The sequence below is a fragment of the Mirounga leonina genome, unplaced genomic scaffold (genome assembly GCF_011800145.1).
Source record: "Mirounga leonina isolate KUSES-001 unplaced genomic scaffold, KU_Mleo_1.0 Mir_166, whole genome shotgun sequence".
Classification (NCBI taxonomy): domain Eukaryota; kingdom Metazoa; phylum Chordata; class Mammalia; order Carnivora; family Phocidae; genus Mirounga; species Mirounga leonina.
The window spans coordinates 23783786-23796053 of NW_023270418.1; the positions used below are offsets into that span (position 1 = coordinate 23783786).

Here is a 12268-nt window from a genome sequence, read left to right on the forward strand (position 1 = left end):
TTCCTTCCTTCCTTCCTTCCTTCCTTCCTTCCTTCCTTCCTTCCTTCGATCTCTCTGTCCATCTCTTTGTCTCTGCACTTTGTCCCCCCCACCCTCTACTTGAGCCCTTCCTGTCCCTATCCCAATCCCAAAAGTGTTTCTGGGTCTTTTCCAGCTTGTGAGTCGGTGAGGAAACCTCGAGAAAAGCTCATTGAATGTCTGGAAGGTGAGGAGCCGATGTGGGGGTGGGGGGCAGGGTGTGAGCAGACAGCCTGGGAGAAGAGCAGAGTGGGGTGGGTTAGGAGTTGTGGCCCAGCATCTGACCTTGCCGTTCTGTTCCTGCGGTCAAGGATGCCTTTGCACCTGACTCTGTGTCCGGCAGTGAGGAAGAGGATTCATGTTGGAGGAACAAATGCATGAATGGATGAGGAATTCATATTTAAGGCCTCATTTTCATGCGAGCCCCCACCAGTCAGTCTTCCCCATGTTCCCAGGGCAGAGCCCTGATGAGGTCACATTCATTCTTCAGAACCTTGGGTGGCTCCCCAGTGCCTCCAGAATAAAGCACAGGCTTCTTAGCCTGGCAAACTTGGCAGGTTCTGGCCTTAACCTTCCCTTCTGGCCTTATCTCCCATTGCACCAAAACATGGACCCAGACCCCCAGCTACTCTGACAGCAAGCACTTCCCTGAACATGACAACATGTGCCTGCCTCCTGGCCTTTGCTTTCATTGTCATCTTCCCCGGGAACAACTATACCATTTCCTGCAAACTTCCCTGTCCTACAAGGACTAGTTCAAATGCCATCACCTTGCGGAGCCTGCAATGAGCCTCCACCCTCCTCCCCAGTCTTCTGAATACACCTTTAAGATAACAATAGACCACAGCTCTTAACGGTAACTCTTTAACCACTTTTTAACATACTTCTGTTTGGTTTTTTTTCCATACTTTTATTGTTAAATAACTTATTCAACAGGAATTTTACTAAACCCCTGCTATGTACCAGGCACTGTGTCATGTGCTGGGGATTCTAAGAGAATGAAGGAGCTCCCAATCTCATAGGGAAACAAAAATACAAAGTATCAGTGTAATCGCTGGAAAAGCTCTGTTCTAGGTGCCAAGACAGTGCCAGGAGAAGGAGCATTTAGTTTGCTGGCAGGATCAGGGACAACCCCCCAGAAGAAGCAGAGTTCCACCTGGATTTGTGGGATGCACTGATGGGCACACCCAGGCAGAGGAAACAGCTTGTGCAAAGGCCCTGACACGAGGATCTCTGATAACAGGACGGGTAGACTAGGGCCAGATTAGAAGGACCATGTTCGCTTTGTCATCCTACTGGCCACGAGGAGCCACCGACTATAAGCTCCACGGAGGGCAGGGACCTACCTTGACTATGTCTTATTCTTCGCTATGTCCTTAGTGCCTGGCACAGTGTCTGACACACGGTTGTCACATGGGTGGTGGGCACTCATGTGACACACTTGGTGAGTGCTGTGAGACAGATTGGTGAACTGCTGGATACAGAGGAGGTAGCTGAGGAAATGTGGGTTAAGGGTCATGGAGCAGAGGTAGCTTGGAGGAGGTGGACAGACAGGGCTTTGCTAAGTGAGAGAGAGGGGACAGGGCCTCAGGGTAAGAGACCGGGGTTGGGGTCTCTGCAGGTAGCTGCGCTGAAGGTCTGGGCATGAACTACCGCGGGAACGTGAACTTCACCCGGTCGGGCATCGAGTGCCAGCTCTGGAGGAGTCGCTACCCACACAAGCCTGAGTGAGTGACGGGCTGTGGGCCAGTGGGCTGAGAATATGGGGCTGGCAGACACTGGACGGGGGGTACGGCCTCTGCTGAGCAATTTCCTATTCCAGAATCAACTCTACCACCCACCCTGGGGCTGACCTGCAGGAGAATTTCTGCCGTAACCCGGACGGCAGCACCACTGGGCCCTGGTGCTATACTACAGACCCCACCGTGCGGAGGGAGGAGTGCAGCATCCCTGTCTGCGGTGAGCGGGGGAGGGCTGGGCAGCCCATGGCCAAGGCGCAGGGCTCTCCATAGGGCCTGATCCTGGCTACCTTCAAGCATGCGTTAGTCTTTCACAACATATTTGGGCCCGTGGGTCAGTGAAGGCAGGAGACCAGAGATAGCTGGAAGAACCCTGCCTTCCCAGGCTTTGCTTCCTTGTGACCCAGGCTGTGGCTCCCTCCAAATATGCTTTCCTTCCTGCTCGAGGCCCTCTTCCCTCCAGGAAGCCCTCCCCAACTATTTCAGTCCACGTGGCCCTTTCTGAGCGCCACAGAGCAAACCTCATATGGCCCCGCCTGGCGTGATGCTGTCATTATTCTTTCGCGTGGTGTGTCAGTGAGCTCTAGCCACAATAATGCTGCAAACCCCACAAAGTCACAAACAGCCACAAAAGCTCAGGGGATTCACCAATAAGCATTTCTTTCTTATGTCTGAGGGTTGGCTTGGGCGGCTGAGCTGCTGTTAGCTGCGCTTGCCTGTGTCTGCGGTGGCCACTGCTGTAGGCGGGGCTTGGCTGCCGGTTCCGCTTCTGGCGTCGGCTCCAGCTCCAGCTGAGCTTGGCTCCCTGTGTCGTTGGGTCCTGGTCTGCTCCACATTACTCATCCTGGGGCTGAGGCTGAAAGGCACCATCTCCCTTTGGCAGAGCCAAAAAACCTATTCAGACACACACAATGTATCTCAAGGCCTGGGCTCGGAACTGGTGCGTCCGTTCTGCCCACGTTCCACTGGCCAGGGCGAGCCACATGCTCACGGCCAAAGCCAGCAGGTGGAGAAGTACACCTTTGCCTATACAACCACGGGGCAGAGGAGGTGGATCGAGGCGGGGGTACTAAAGAATTAGTACCAGCAATCAATCTACCAAATATGGGTTGGTGTTCTTTGTCCGCCGCATCCCTGTTGGACCCAATACTTGGTCCTGCGACTGGTCTTATAGCAAGGGACCAGTCATGATAACAAAAGCAGCTACTATATACCAAGCCTGCCCACCCCCAACACTGGGCAGGCCTGCTGAAATTGACTTTCTGCGCATGTAGTCATCCCAGCTACTTCTCCTGCTGTGCCCCTATAAAAACAGACTCCTTCTGTAAAAACTCCAGGCAGTCACTACCAGTAGATTACAGATAGCCCCGGAGGTGAAACCGAGTTGCTATCTCTGCCTCATGATGCACCAGACACAGCATGTATTTTGTTTAAATCTCTCAACCCTGCAAGAATGGTATCAGTCACCCCTTTTATAGGCAAGCAAAGTGAGGTTCAGAGAGGTCAAGTTACCTGAGGTCACATAGGAAGAAGGTGGCAAGGCAGGGAGTCAAACCCTGACCCCCTGGCCGCCGGTGGTCCCACCCCACCCACTCTGCTCCCCTGCCTCCCCACCCACCAGGCCGGGAGGGCGTCACTGTGCAGCTGACCCCACGCTCCAGAGGCTCCACGGTGAATCTGTCACCTCCATCGGAGCAATGCCTCCCTGAGCGTGGCCGGTACTACCAGGGTCGCCAGGCGGTGACCGCACTTGGGTCCCCCTGCCTGGGCTGGGCCAGCAGTCAGGCCAAGGCCCTGAGCAAGGACCAGGACTTCAACCCTGCCGTGCCGCTGGTGGAGAACTTCTGCCGCAACCCGGACGGGGACGAGGAGGGCGCGTGGTGTTACGTGTCGGAGGAGCCCGGTGGCTTCGAGTACTGCGACCTGGACTACTGCGGTGAGGCGGGGCGGGGGCCTGAGGCTGGGGGCGGGGCCGAGCAGCACCTCCCCGGGGGCGGGGCTGCCCCGCCGCTGGGGGGCGCGGTCCGCTGCAGCCGGGTCTCCCCGCGGCCGGGCGGGCCTGGCCCCACGCGCAGCTCACCCGGCTCAGGCCCGACGCCGAGTTTCCGAGGTCGCCTGCGCTGCGCTCTCACGCAGGGGCCTCCAGGGCCGCCCGGGGTGCTTGGGGGGCGGGGGGGCGCTGCGCGCAGGCTGGTTCGGCCCGGCCCCAGCCGTGCCTGCTCCCTGCAGAGGAGCCGGTGGAGGAGGTGGGCGACGGACTGGTCGAGGACCCGGACGCGCCCATCGAGGGACGCACCGGCGACGAGAAGTTCCAACCCTTCTTCAACGAGAAGACCTTTGGCGCCGGGGAGGCAGGTCAGGCGGCAGGGGCGGCGGGGGCGGCGCGGGGCGCGGGGTACAGCTCGGCCCCTCACACCCGGCTTGTTGTGCAGACTGTGGGCTGCGGCCTCTGTTCGAGAAGAGGTTGGTGAAGGACAAAACGGAACACGAGCTTCTGGATTCCTACATCGACGGGCGCATCGTGGAGGGTTCGGACGCGGAGATTGGCCTCGCGCCCTGGTGCGTCGTGGGGGTGGCCCCCCGGGGTCTCCTTCTGGGGCCGCCCTTCCCTCACAGGCCTGGGCTTCCCAGATGGTGATAGCGGCACCTCTCTGAGATTAGGGGTGTTGCTTCTCACATGCAGAAGGCGAAGCTGAGGCCCAGAGAGCTTAAGGGGTCTGACCCAGGAGCTATGCCAGGCTGTGCAAATTCTGGACCTGCAAAAGCTGGGGAGGGGTGCAGAAAGCAGGAGGCAGCCCCTCGGTGTCATGTGGAGGCCCCCGTCGGCCAGGGCAGCCAGGTCAAGCTGGGGTCTGGGCCCAGCAGGCACCTCTGTCCTATGCTTAAACCTGGGACTTTCTACTTTAGGGGAGGTGGAGGGGCAGCCAGCCCCCCAGCTCCTCACGCTTCCCACTCCCTCTCCCAGGCAGGTGATGCTATTCCGGAAGAGTCCCCAGGAGCTGCTCTGTGGGGCCAGCCTCATCAGTGACCGCTGGGTCCTCACGGCTGCCCACTGTCTTCTGTACCCACCTTGGGACAAGAACTTCACCGAGAATGACCTTCTGGTGCGCATTGGCAAGCACTCCCGCACCAGGTACGGACCAGGGGATGTCTGGCAGGGGTCAGAGTCCTCCAGAGTGACTGGGAGGGCTCTGGTGGCTCTGGGGGGATATGTCTGTACATGTCCCACAGTAGAAAACCCAGCAGTCTCTGCTGGAAAGGCCATTTGGCCATGTCTGGACTGAGGCTTGGGAGCCGGGGAAAGAGAAACTGAGACTTTGCAGGGGGTGAAATCCTGGCCCACCCCTAGCTCCTCTGCAAGCACCAGCAAGCCGCCCAGGTGTGAGCTCTGAAGGGAGGCTGTTTGGACCAGGGCTCCAGCCTGCACTCCTCCCCCACCTGCCGGGGCTCTCTGACTCGGAAGCCCAGAACAGCTTTAAGCCTGCAGACGCTGTCAGGGCAGGAGGCAGCTCTCTCCCCTCAAGGGTGGCCCAAGGGTCACCCCAATTCCTGGACCCTGAGGGCAGGCAGGAACTGGCTGCCCTTCACCAGGTGGCTTACAGCTTCCCCCGTCTCCCTGTTTGCACAGGTATGAGCGAAGCATTGAGAAGATCTCCATGCTGGAAAAGATCTACATCCACCCCAGGTACAACTGGAGGGAGAACTTGGACCGTGACATAGCCTTGCTGAGGCTCAAGAAGCCCATCACCTTCAGCAACTACATCCACCCTGTGTGCCTGCCTGACAAGGAAACCGCAATCAGGTGGGTGCTGGTGGGGGAGGGGTGCGAGGAGGGGGCGAGTGGTGGCCCTGGGCTGGGTTCTGGGTTCTGGGCCCGATAGACACTCTCCTTTCCAGGCCTGGGTGGGGTGGGGTGGGGAGGCTTGGAGTAAACCCAGAAATTCTTTCTGAGCCAGTGTTTGAGATTCTGGTCTCCAAGGGACAGTGTTGGGGCCAGGTGTTGGTGGGACTTCTGGAGGTGTTGGTGCTCACGAAGTCCTTCTTCCTTCACCCCCAAAGACTGCTCCGCGCTGGATACAAAGGGCGGGTGACTGGCTGGGGCAACTTGAAGGAGATGTGGATGCCCAACGTTGCCGAGGTGCAGCCCAGTGTCCTGCAGGTGGTGAACCTGCCCATTGTGGAGCGGCCGGTGTGCAAGGCCTCCACTCGGATCCGCATCACCGACAACATGTTTTGTGCTGGCAAGTGCCCAGGGCATGTCTGGGCCCCGGCTGGGGTGGTGGGAGGGCAGGAGGATTGAGACATGTGAAGGGTGCAGACCCATTCAAGTCCTGAATCTGGTCACTTATAAGCCAAATGGCTTTGGGCAAAGTTGCATAACCTCATGGACGCTCAGTTTCTTCCTCTCTAAAATGGAGATGCAAGTCTCTGTCCCATGAGGTTGGGTGAGGGCTAAATGAGATAGTATGTATATAGTAAGGTGCTAGGCATGGTGGTAGTCACTGGTTACGTTGTCGATCCGTGTGAGTCCAGATAGCAGCATGAGGCCATGGGTGGGGGAAAAGCCTTGTTCCTTCCTTTAGTCATTCAGCAAATATTTATTGAATGCCTTTTGTGATCAGTATTTACCACAAGGACCCAATGCCTGTGTCCTCACAGAACTTCCTTCCTAGGAGGGAGTGTCCATAAACAGATGTAGAATCTAGCAGAAAAAAAAATGAAGCAAAGTAAGGGGGAGAGAGAGAGATGGGGACAAGGCAGTCTAAAAAGAGTGGTTGGACAAGGTTAGAGAAGGTCTCTCTGAGAAGAGACTAGGAGTGAAGAAGTGAGCTAGTCTAGGACAAGTGCACTCCAGGGTGAGGGAGAGCAGATGTAAAGGCCCTGGGGTGGGTGCCTGCTTAGGGTGTCTGAGGAACAGGAGTGTGGCTGGAGTGCAGTAAACACAGGCAGGGCAACAGATGAGGGGAGGGAGGTGGGCTAGGCAGAGGATAGGCAGTTCTTTTAGGGTCTTGAGGGACTTTGGTTTTTATTGAGACGGAATTTTGGAGGGTTTGGGGGGGGTGAATAGATGGTCTAAATTAAACATTTTTAGTATGGGGCTCCTGGCTGGCTCAGTTGGTGGAACATGGGACTCTTGATCTTGGGGTCGTGAGTTCAAGTCCCATGTTGGGCGTAGAGCTTACTTAAAATTTTTTCTTAGTATAATTTCAGACTCACAGAAAAGTTGCAAAAATAATATAAAGAATTCCTGTATATTGTCATCCAGATTCTGTCCCTGCACTTTGTGTTTATTGACATACACACATAATACACACACGCTGTTTGAGAGTGAATTGTACATATGCCTTGTTACCCACGTACGTGAGTCTATCCAGACAAGAATGTTCTTACATAGCAAGTGAGCAGTTGTTAAAATCAAGAAGTTAATGATACTATACCGTTATCTAATCTATAGACCTATTCCAGTGTTTTCCAGTTGTCCTACTTATTAATATCTTCTGTAGCAAAGGGGAAAAAAGTGTTCTCATCTGGATCCAGTCCAGGATCACACATTGCCTGTAGTCGTCAGTCCTCCTTCTTTGTCTTCCATGACTTTGACAGGTTTCGTAAGTGCAGCCCAGTGAGCCTGTCGCTTGGCCCTCAGTTTGATTTGTCTAAGGTTTTGGTTTCCTTGTGATCACATTCAGGCCAAGTGAGGTTGTGTCCTTCTAAGAGAAGGCCCATGATGTCCATTTGTCCATATGTCTCACCATAACTGGGGAGATTAACTCTGACCTCTTGGTTAAGGTGGTGTCTGCATCTGGTGGGTTTCTTGCTGTGAGGTTTTGTTTGTAAGTATCTTGTGGGGAGCAGCTTTGACCCTCTGCATCCTGTTTCCCATCAAACCGTTCTCCCAGCTCCGGGAGCTGCCAAATGGTGATTTTCTAATTCTGTCATTCCTTCTATGTTTATTGTGGTTTCATTGGAAGGAAGACCTCTCCTTTCTTTCATTCTATCAGTGTGGACTCACGGGTCTTTATTCTAAGAGTTATAATCTGCTACTATCATCATTTATTTTGATTTTCAAATTATCCAGGTTTGGCCAGTGGGAGTACCCTCAGCCTGGCTTCTGTGACTTTTGATGTCCCTGTCATTCCCTGAGTACCTTCTTACACTGGGACAGCAAGATGGTCTCCACTTCCCTGCTAGTGGAGAATGGTGTTTAGAAGCCACGATCTGGGTGCTATGTGTGCACGTTGCTACTGGGGTGTTACTGCTTCTGCGTCCTCTCAGCAGACAGATCTAGAAAATACGTGTACGATGCATACAGTGACATCTAGATCGATTTTTCTTTCTGTCATTTATCAGTTTCTCTGTCTGAAACCTCCCACTGCAATCCAGCAGGATTAATTTTAGCTTCTCCTTTTCCATATTTGTAACTCTATTGACAATGAGAAACTGGACTCCTGTTATTCATCATATAGTAACTTATTGGATCGTTACTAGAATACATTGTTTCAGAATCACCCATCCATCTCACTGTGAGAAACAATCCTCCTCACTGGTGTTTAGCATTTCTTCACAGAGTTTCTGTCTTTAGCACGTCTGTACCTAGTTGAAATGCTGTGTTCAAAAGGAACTTGGGTTAGTTCTCTCCGCCCCCCTTTGCTGTGTTATTTATTTAAAATAGAGTTAGGCTAAGTTGTTTCTGATTGTATTCAATTTGGGGTCCCCCCTCCCATCTTCGTTGTTTTTATTTATTTTTGGAGTATTAACATGGGTCTAAAACTCAGACCCTTTAAAACAGGTATACTTGGAGAAGTGACACTCTCTTTTCCTTTCTATCCTTTTGCTACCCCCCATCCTTTCTACTCCATTTCCATCTGGGCTCTACAGTCAACCAGTCTCAGTAGTTTGTGGGTTTTTTCTTCCTGTATTTCCTTTTGCACAAATGAGCTTACACACACATATATTTTATCCCCCCCCTTTTTTTAAAGATTTTATTTACTTATTTGACAGAGAGAGACACAGCAAGAGAAGGGAACACAAGCAGGGGGAGTGGGAGAGCGAGAAGCAGGCCTCCCGGTGAGCAGGGAGCCCGATGTGGGGCTCGATCCCAGGACCCCGGGATCATGACCTGAGCCGAAGGCAGACGCTTAACGACTGAGCCACCCAGGCGCCCCTTATTTATCTATTTTTAAAGATTTTATTTTTAAGTAATCTCTACATCTAGCGTGGGGCTCGAACTCACAATCCCAAGATCTAGTCGCATGCTCCACCAACTGAGCCAGCCAGGTGTCACCCAGTTTAGGTCATTTATATCCTTATTTTTTTTTTCAGTTCACTTGATCTGTCTTTGTACAGAGTTTGTGTTAAATTCTGCTAATGTATTTCTGTCTCCTTGAATTGCTTTATAAATGTGGTTGCTGTGCTGTTTAGTGCAGATATTCATAACTTTTGTTTTTTCAAAATGCTTTTTTTTTTTAAAGATTTTATTTATTTATTTGAGAGAGAGAGAATGAGAGAAAGCATGAGAGGGAAGAGGGTCAGAGGGAGAAGCAGACTCCCCGCTGAGCAGGGAGCCTGATGTGGGACTCGATCCCGGGACTCCAGGATCATGACCTGAGCCGAAGGCAGTCGCTTAACCAGCTGAGCCACCCAGGCGCCCAATATTCATAACTGTTATTTATTCATTGTGAATTGTGGCTTTTAACATTAAAAGTATACTTCTTCAAATTATTTTCAATTTCAGGATCACCATCTCTGTTCTGTTTTTTGTTTTCGTTTCTTTTTTTTTTTTTTAAGATTTTTTTTTTTTATTTATTTGACAGAGAGAGAGATAGCGAGAGCAGGAACACAAGCAAGGGGAGGGGGAGAGGAAGAAGCAGGCTTCCCGCCGAATAGGGAGCCCAATGTGGGACTCAATCCCAGGACCCTGGGATCATGACCTGAGCCGAAGGCAGACGCTTAACGACTGAGCCACCCAGGCGCCCTCTTTTTTTTTTTTTTTAAGATTTTATTTATTTGACAGAGAGAGACACAGTGAGAGAGGGAACACAAGCAGGGGGAGTGGGAGAGGGAGAAGCAGGCTTCCCGCGGAACAGGGAGCTGATGCGGGGCTCGATCCCAAGACCCTGGGATCATGACCTGAGTCGAAGGCAGACGCCCAACGACTGAGCCACCTAGGAGCCCCCGTTTTTTGTTCTCATTAACCTGATATACCTTTGTCCATCCCATTACTTTTAGCCTCTATGAATCACTTTGTCTCTTATATCTAGCATAGTTGGGTCTTGCTTTTTGTGAGGCAAACTAAAAATCTTTTTCTTTTTTAATAGGTGAGTTAAGCCCATTCATATTTATTGATATGATTGAATTAATATTCATATTACTTTGTAATTATTACATGTATTATGTTTCATTTGCTCTTTTTTCCCTATGCGATCTTTTGTGTTTTTAAATTTATATGTTTAGGAAGGTTTGCATTTTTGGTCTAATGATTATCTTTGGGCTTCTACCTTTCTGAAATGCACTTAGTTCCTTTTATATTTATGACCTTTTAATTGTTAACTCCGACCTATTGTCTATACAGCAGTCAGGGAGTTTACTTTCCTCTTTCAAGATCTTCTTTGATATTTTTAGATGCATTTTTTTCTACTTGTCAGAACAGTTAATCAGTCCTTTGGCTGAAGCTTTCATCTCTTGGTTGGATGAAGCTTGCCGTTTAGTAGATGCTTCAACAACTGTTATGGGTGTAGAATTTCCTGTTTTTATGTGTTTATGATTGTTTTTCTGTTGTCTTGACACCTTAAGCTCTGCTTGACTGCATATAAAATCCATGGCTTACATTTCCTTCAATTAAAAAAAAATATGGCTTTGTTGTTACTTACTTTGTTGTTTTTGAAAAATCAGATGCTGGTGTAATTCTTTGGAACTTGTAAGGTATTTGGTCTCTTGTGCTTGGAAGTCTTGAGGGCTTTTTCCTTCATCTTTGAAGTTTTATTGGGCTCTGTCTCAGAGTGGAGTGTTTCAGGTCAGTTTTGTCAGCTACCTCATGTGGCTCCTTTCAACATACCTTCAATCTTATTTTATTTCTGTTAAGTTTTCTTGGATTATGTCATAAATATTAGTTTTGTTCCATGGTTTTATTTTTCTTTTTGAGAGGTTCAGATTTCTTCTTTGGTCTGAATTCCATTTCAATCCCTTTCTGCTTTGCATTTCTTCCTATTGTTTTGTCCATTTATTTTTAATTTTTGGATTTCTGATTCAAGGCGTTTTGTTACATTGTACAAATCGGCTTGAGGAAATTTAATTCAGTTATAGTTTTCTTCTGTTTCATGGTTGTGTTTTGGGGGAGAATTTCTGTTAGCTGTTTCTTAGTCTTGTTTTTTTGTTTTCCTATAGTATCTTGGTATGGATCTATTTAGTTTCATTCATTTTGTAGATTTGGGGTCATTTACAAGGTTCCAATTCAACTGCACCCACTTCTTTTTTCTAGTAGATATGTACGGTCTCATCGCCACATAAGTGTTAATATTAGATGCACAATTAAATATGTTGATTTCAAGTTTGGGTGGTCTCTGTTTTCCAGTGCTGATGGTGACTGTGTGTGTGTAGCTTTTGTTGTTCTTCATGTTCCTTATTGTTTATGGAGGGCATGTGGGCAGATTCTGGGTAAAGGCAACTGCCATTATCCTCAGGCCACCTGTGGGTCTAACGTATTTTTAAGTCCTTCTGCCTGTTGGGTAGTGAATGGATTGTAGGTGGGGGGAAGTAGAATTCGGGGACAGTAGTTCAGGGGAGAGCTACATGTAATGTGATGAGGGGTGGAAGCGGGGACAAGTGGCTAGCCTGGGATGCATGTTGAAGATGGAGCCGAGAGGCCATGCTGCAGGATTGCATGGCGGGGGGGGTAAGAAAATGGGGAGTGAAGGAGGACCCCAAAGGGTCAAGTGGACACTCGCCACCTAGGTCTCTTCAAGGGGAGTGGTGGGAGCGTGAGCTGTGCGTCTAAGCACTGCTGTTCTCTCCGCAGGCTTCAAGCCCAGTGAAGGGAAACGAGGGGATGCCTGTGAAGGCGACAGTGGGGGGCCCTTTGTCATGAAGGTGAGCGTGGGGCTAAAGGCTAGGAGGGTGGGTAGGCCTTCCGGGGGCTGGGGGGGAGTTAGGAGGGACTGTTTTCAGAAATAGTTGCCTGACAGGGTGCTGCTGCCATGCCTTGGACTCACCCTCTTGGAAACCCCATGTTTCTTCCTCAGAGCCCCTTTAACAACCGCTGGTATCAAATGGGCATCGTGTCATGGGGTGAAGGCTGTGACAGGGATGGAAAATATGGCTTCTACACACACGTGTTCCGCCTGAAGAAGTGGATACAGAAGGTCATTGATCAGTCTGGAAGTTAGCGGGCTGCTCACATTCTAGGCTCCTCACTGCAAAATCACAGAAACCAATCCAGCAGAATTATTTTTGTGGTTTGTTCCTAAAACTATATAGTTCTCAATAAAAGTGCCGGTCAACAAGCCTCCATGCTCCCG

General features: G+C 50.6%; 1 protein-coding gene across 1 annotated transcript in view; it reads left to right on the top strand.

Moving 5' to 3' along the window:
- F2 (coagulation factor II, thrombin) overlaps positions 1-12253 on the top strand; it is a 14523-nt gene extending 2270 nt beyond the window's left edge. Inside the window, exons 5-15 of the mRNA XM_035012312.1 lie at positions 155-205; positions 1640-1745; positions 1841-1977; positions 3379-3693; positions 3987-4112; positions 4190-4316; positions 4723-4890; positions 5386-5559; positions 5817-5998; positions 11770-11840; positions 11993-12253. Of these exons, the coding sequence (XP_034868203.1) occupies positions 155-205; positions 1640-1745; positions 1841-1977; positions 3379-3693; positions 3987-4112; positions 4190-4316; positions 4723-4890; positions 5386-5559; positions 5817-5998; positions 11770-11840; positions 11993-12136 (1601 nt within the window). The 3' untranslated portion in view covers positions 12137-12253. The remainder of the gene's footprint in view (positions 1-154; positions 206-1639; positions 1746-1840; positions 1978-3378; positions 3694-3986; positions 4113-4189; positions 4317-4722; positions 4891-5385; positions 5560-5816; positions 5999-11769; positions 11841-11992) is intronic.
- Positions 12254-12268: the final 15 nt, after the last annotated feature.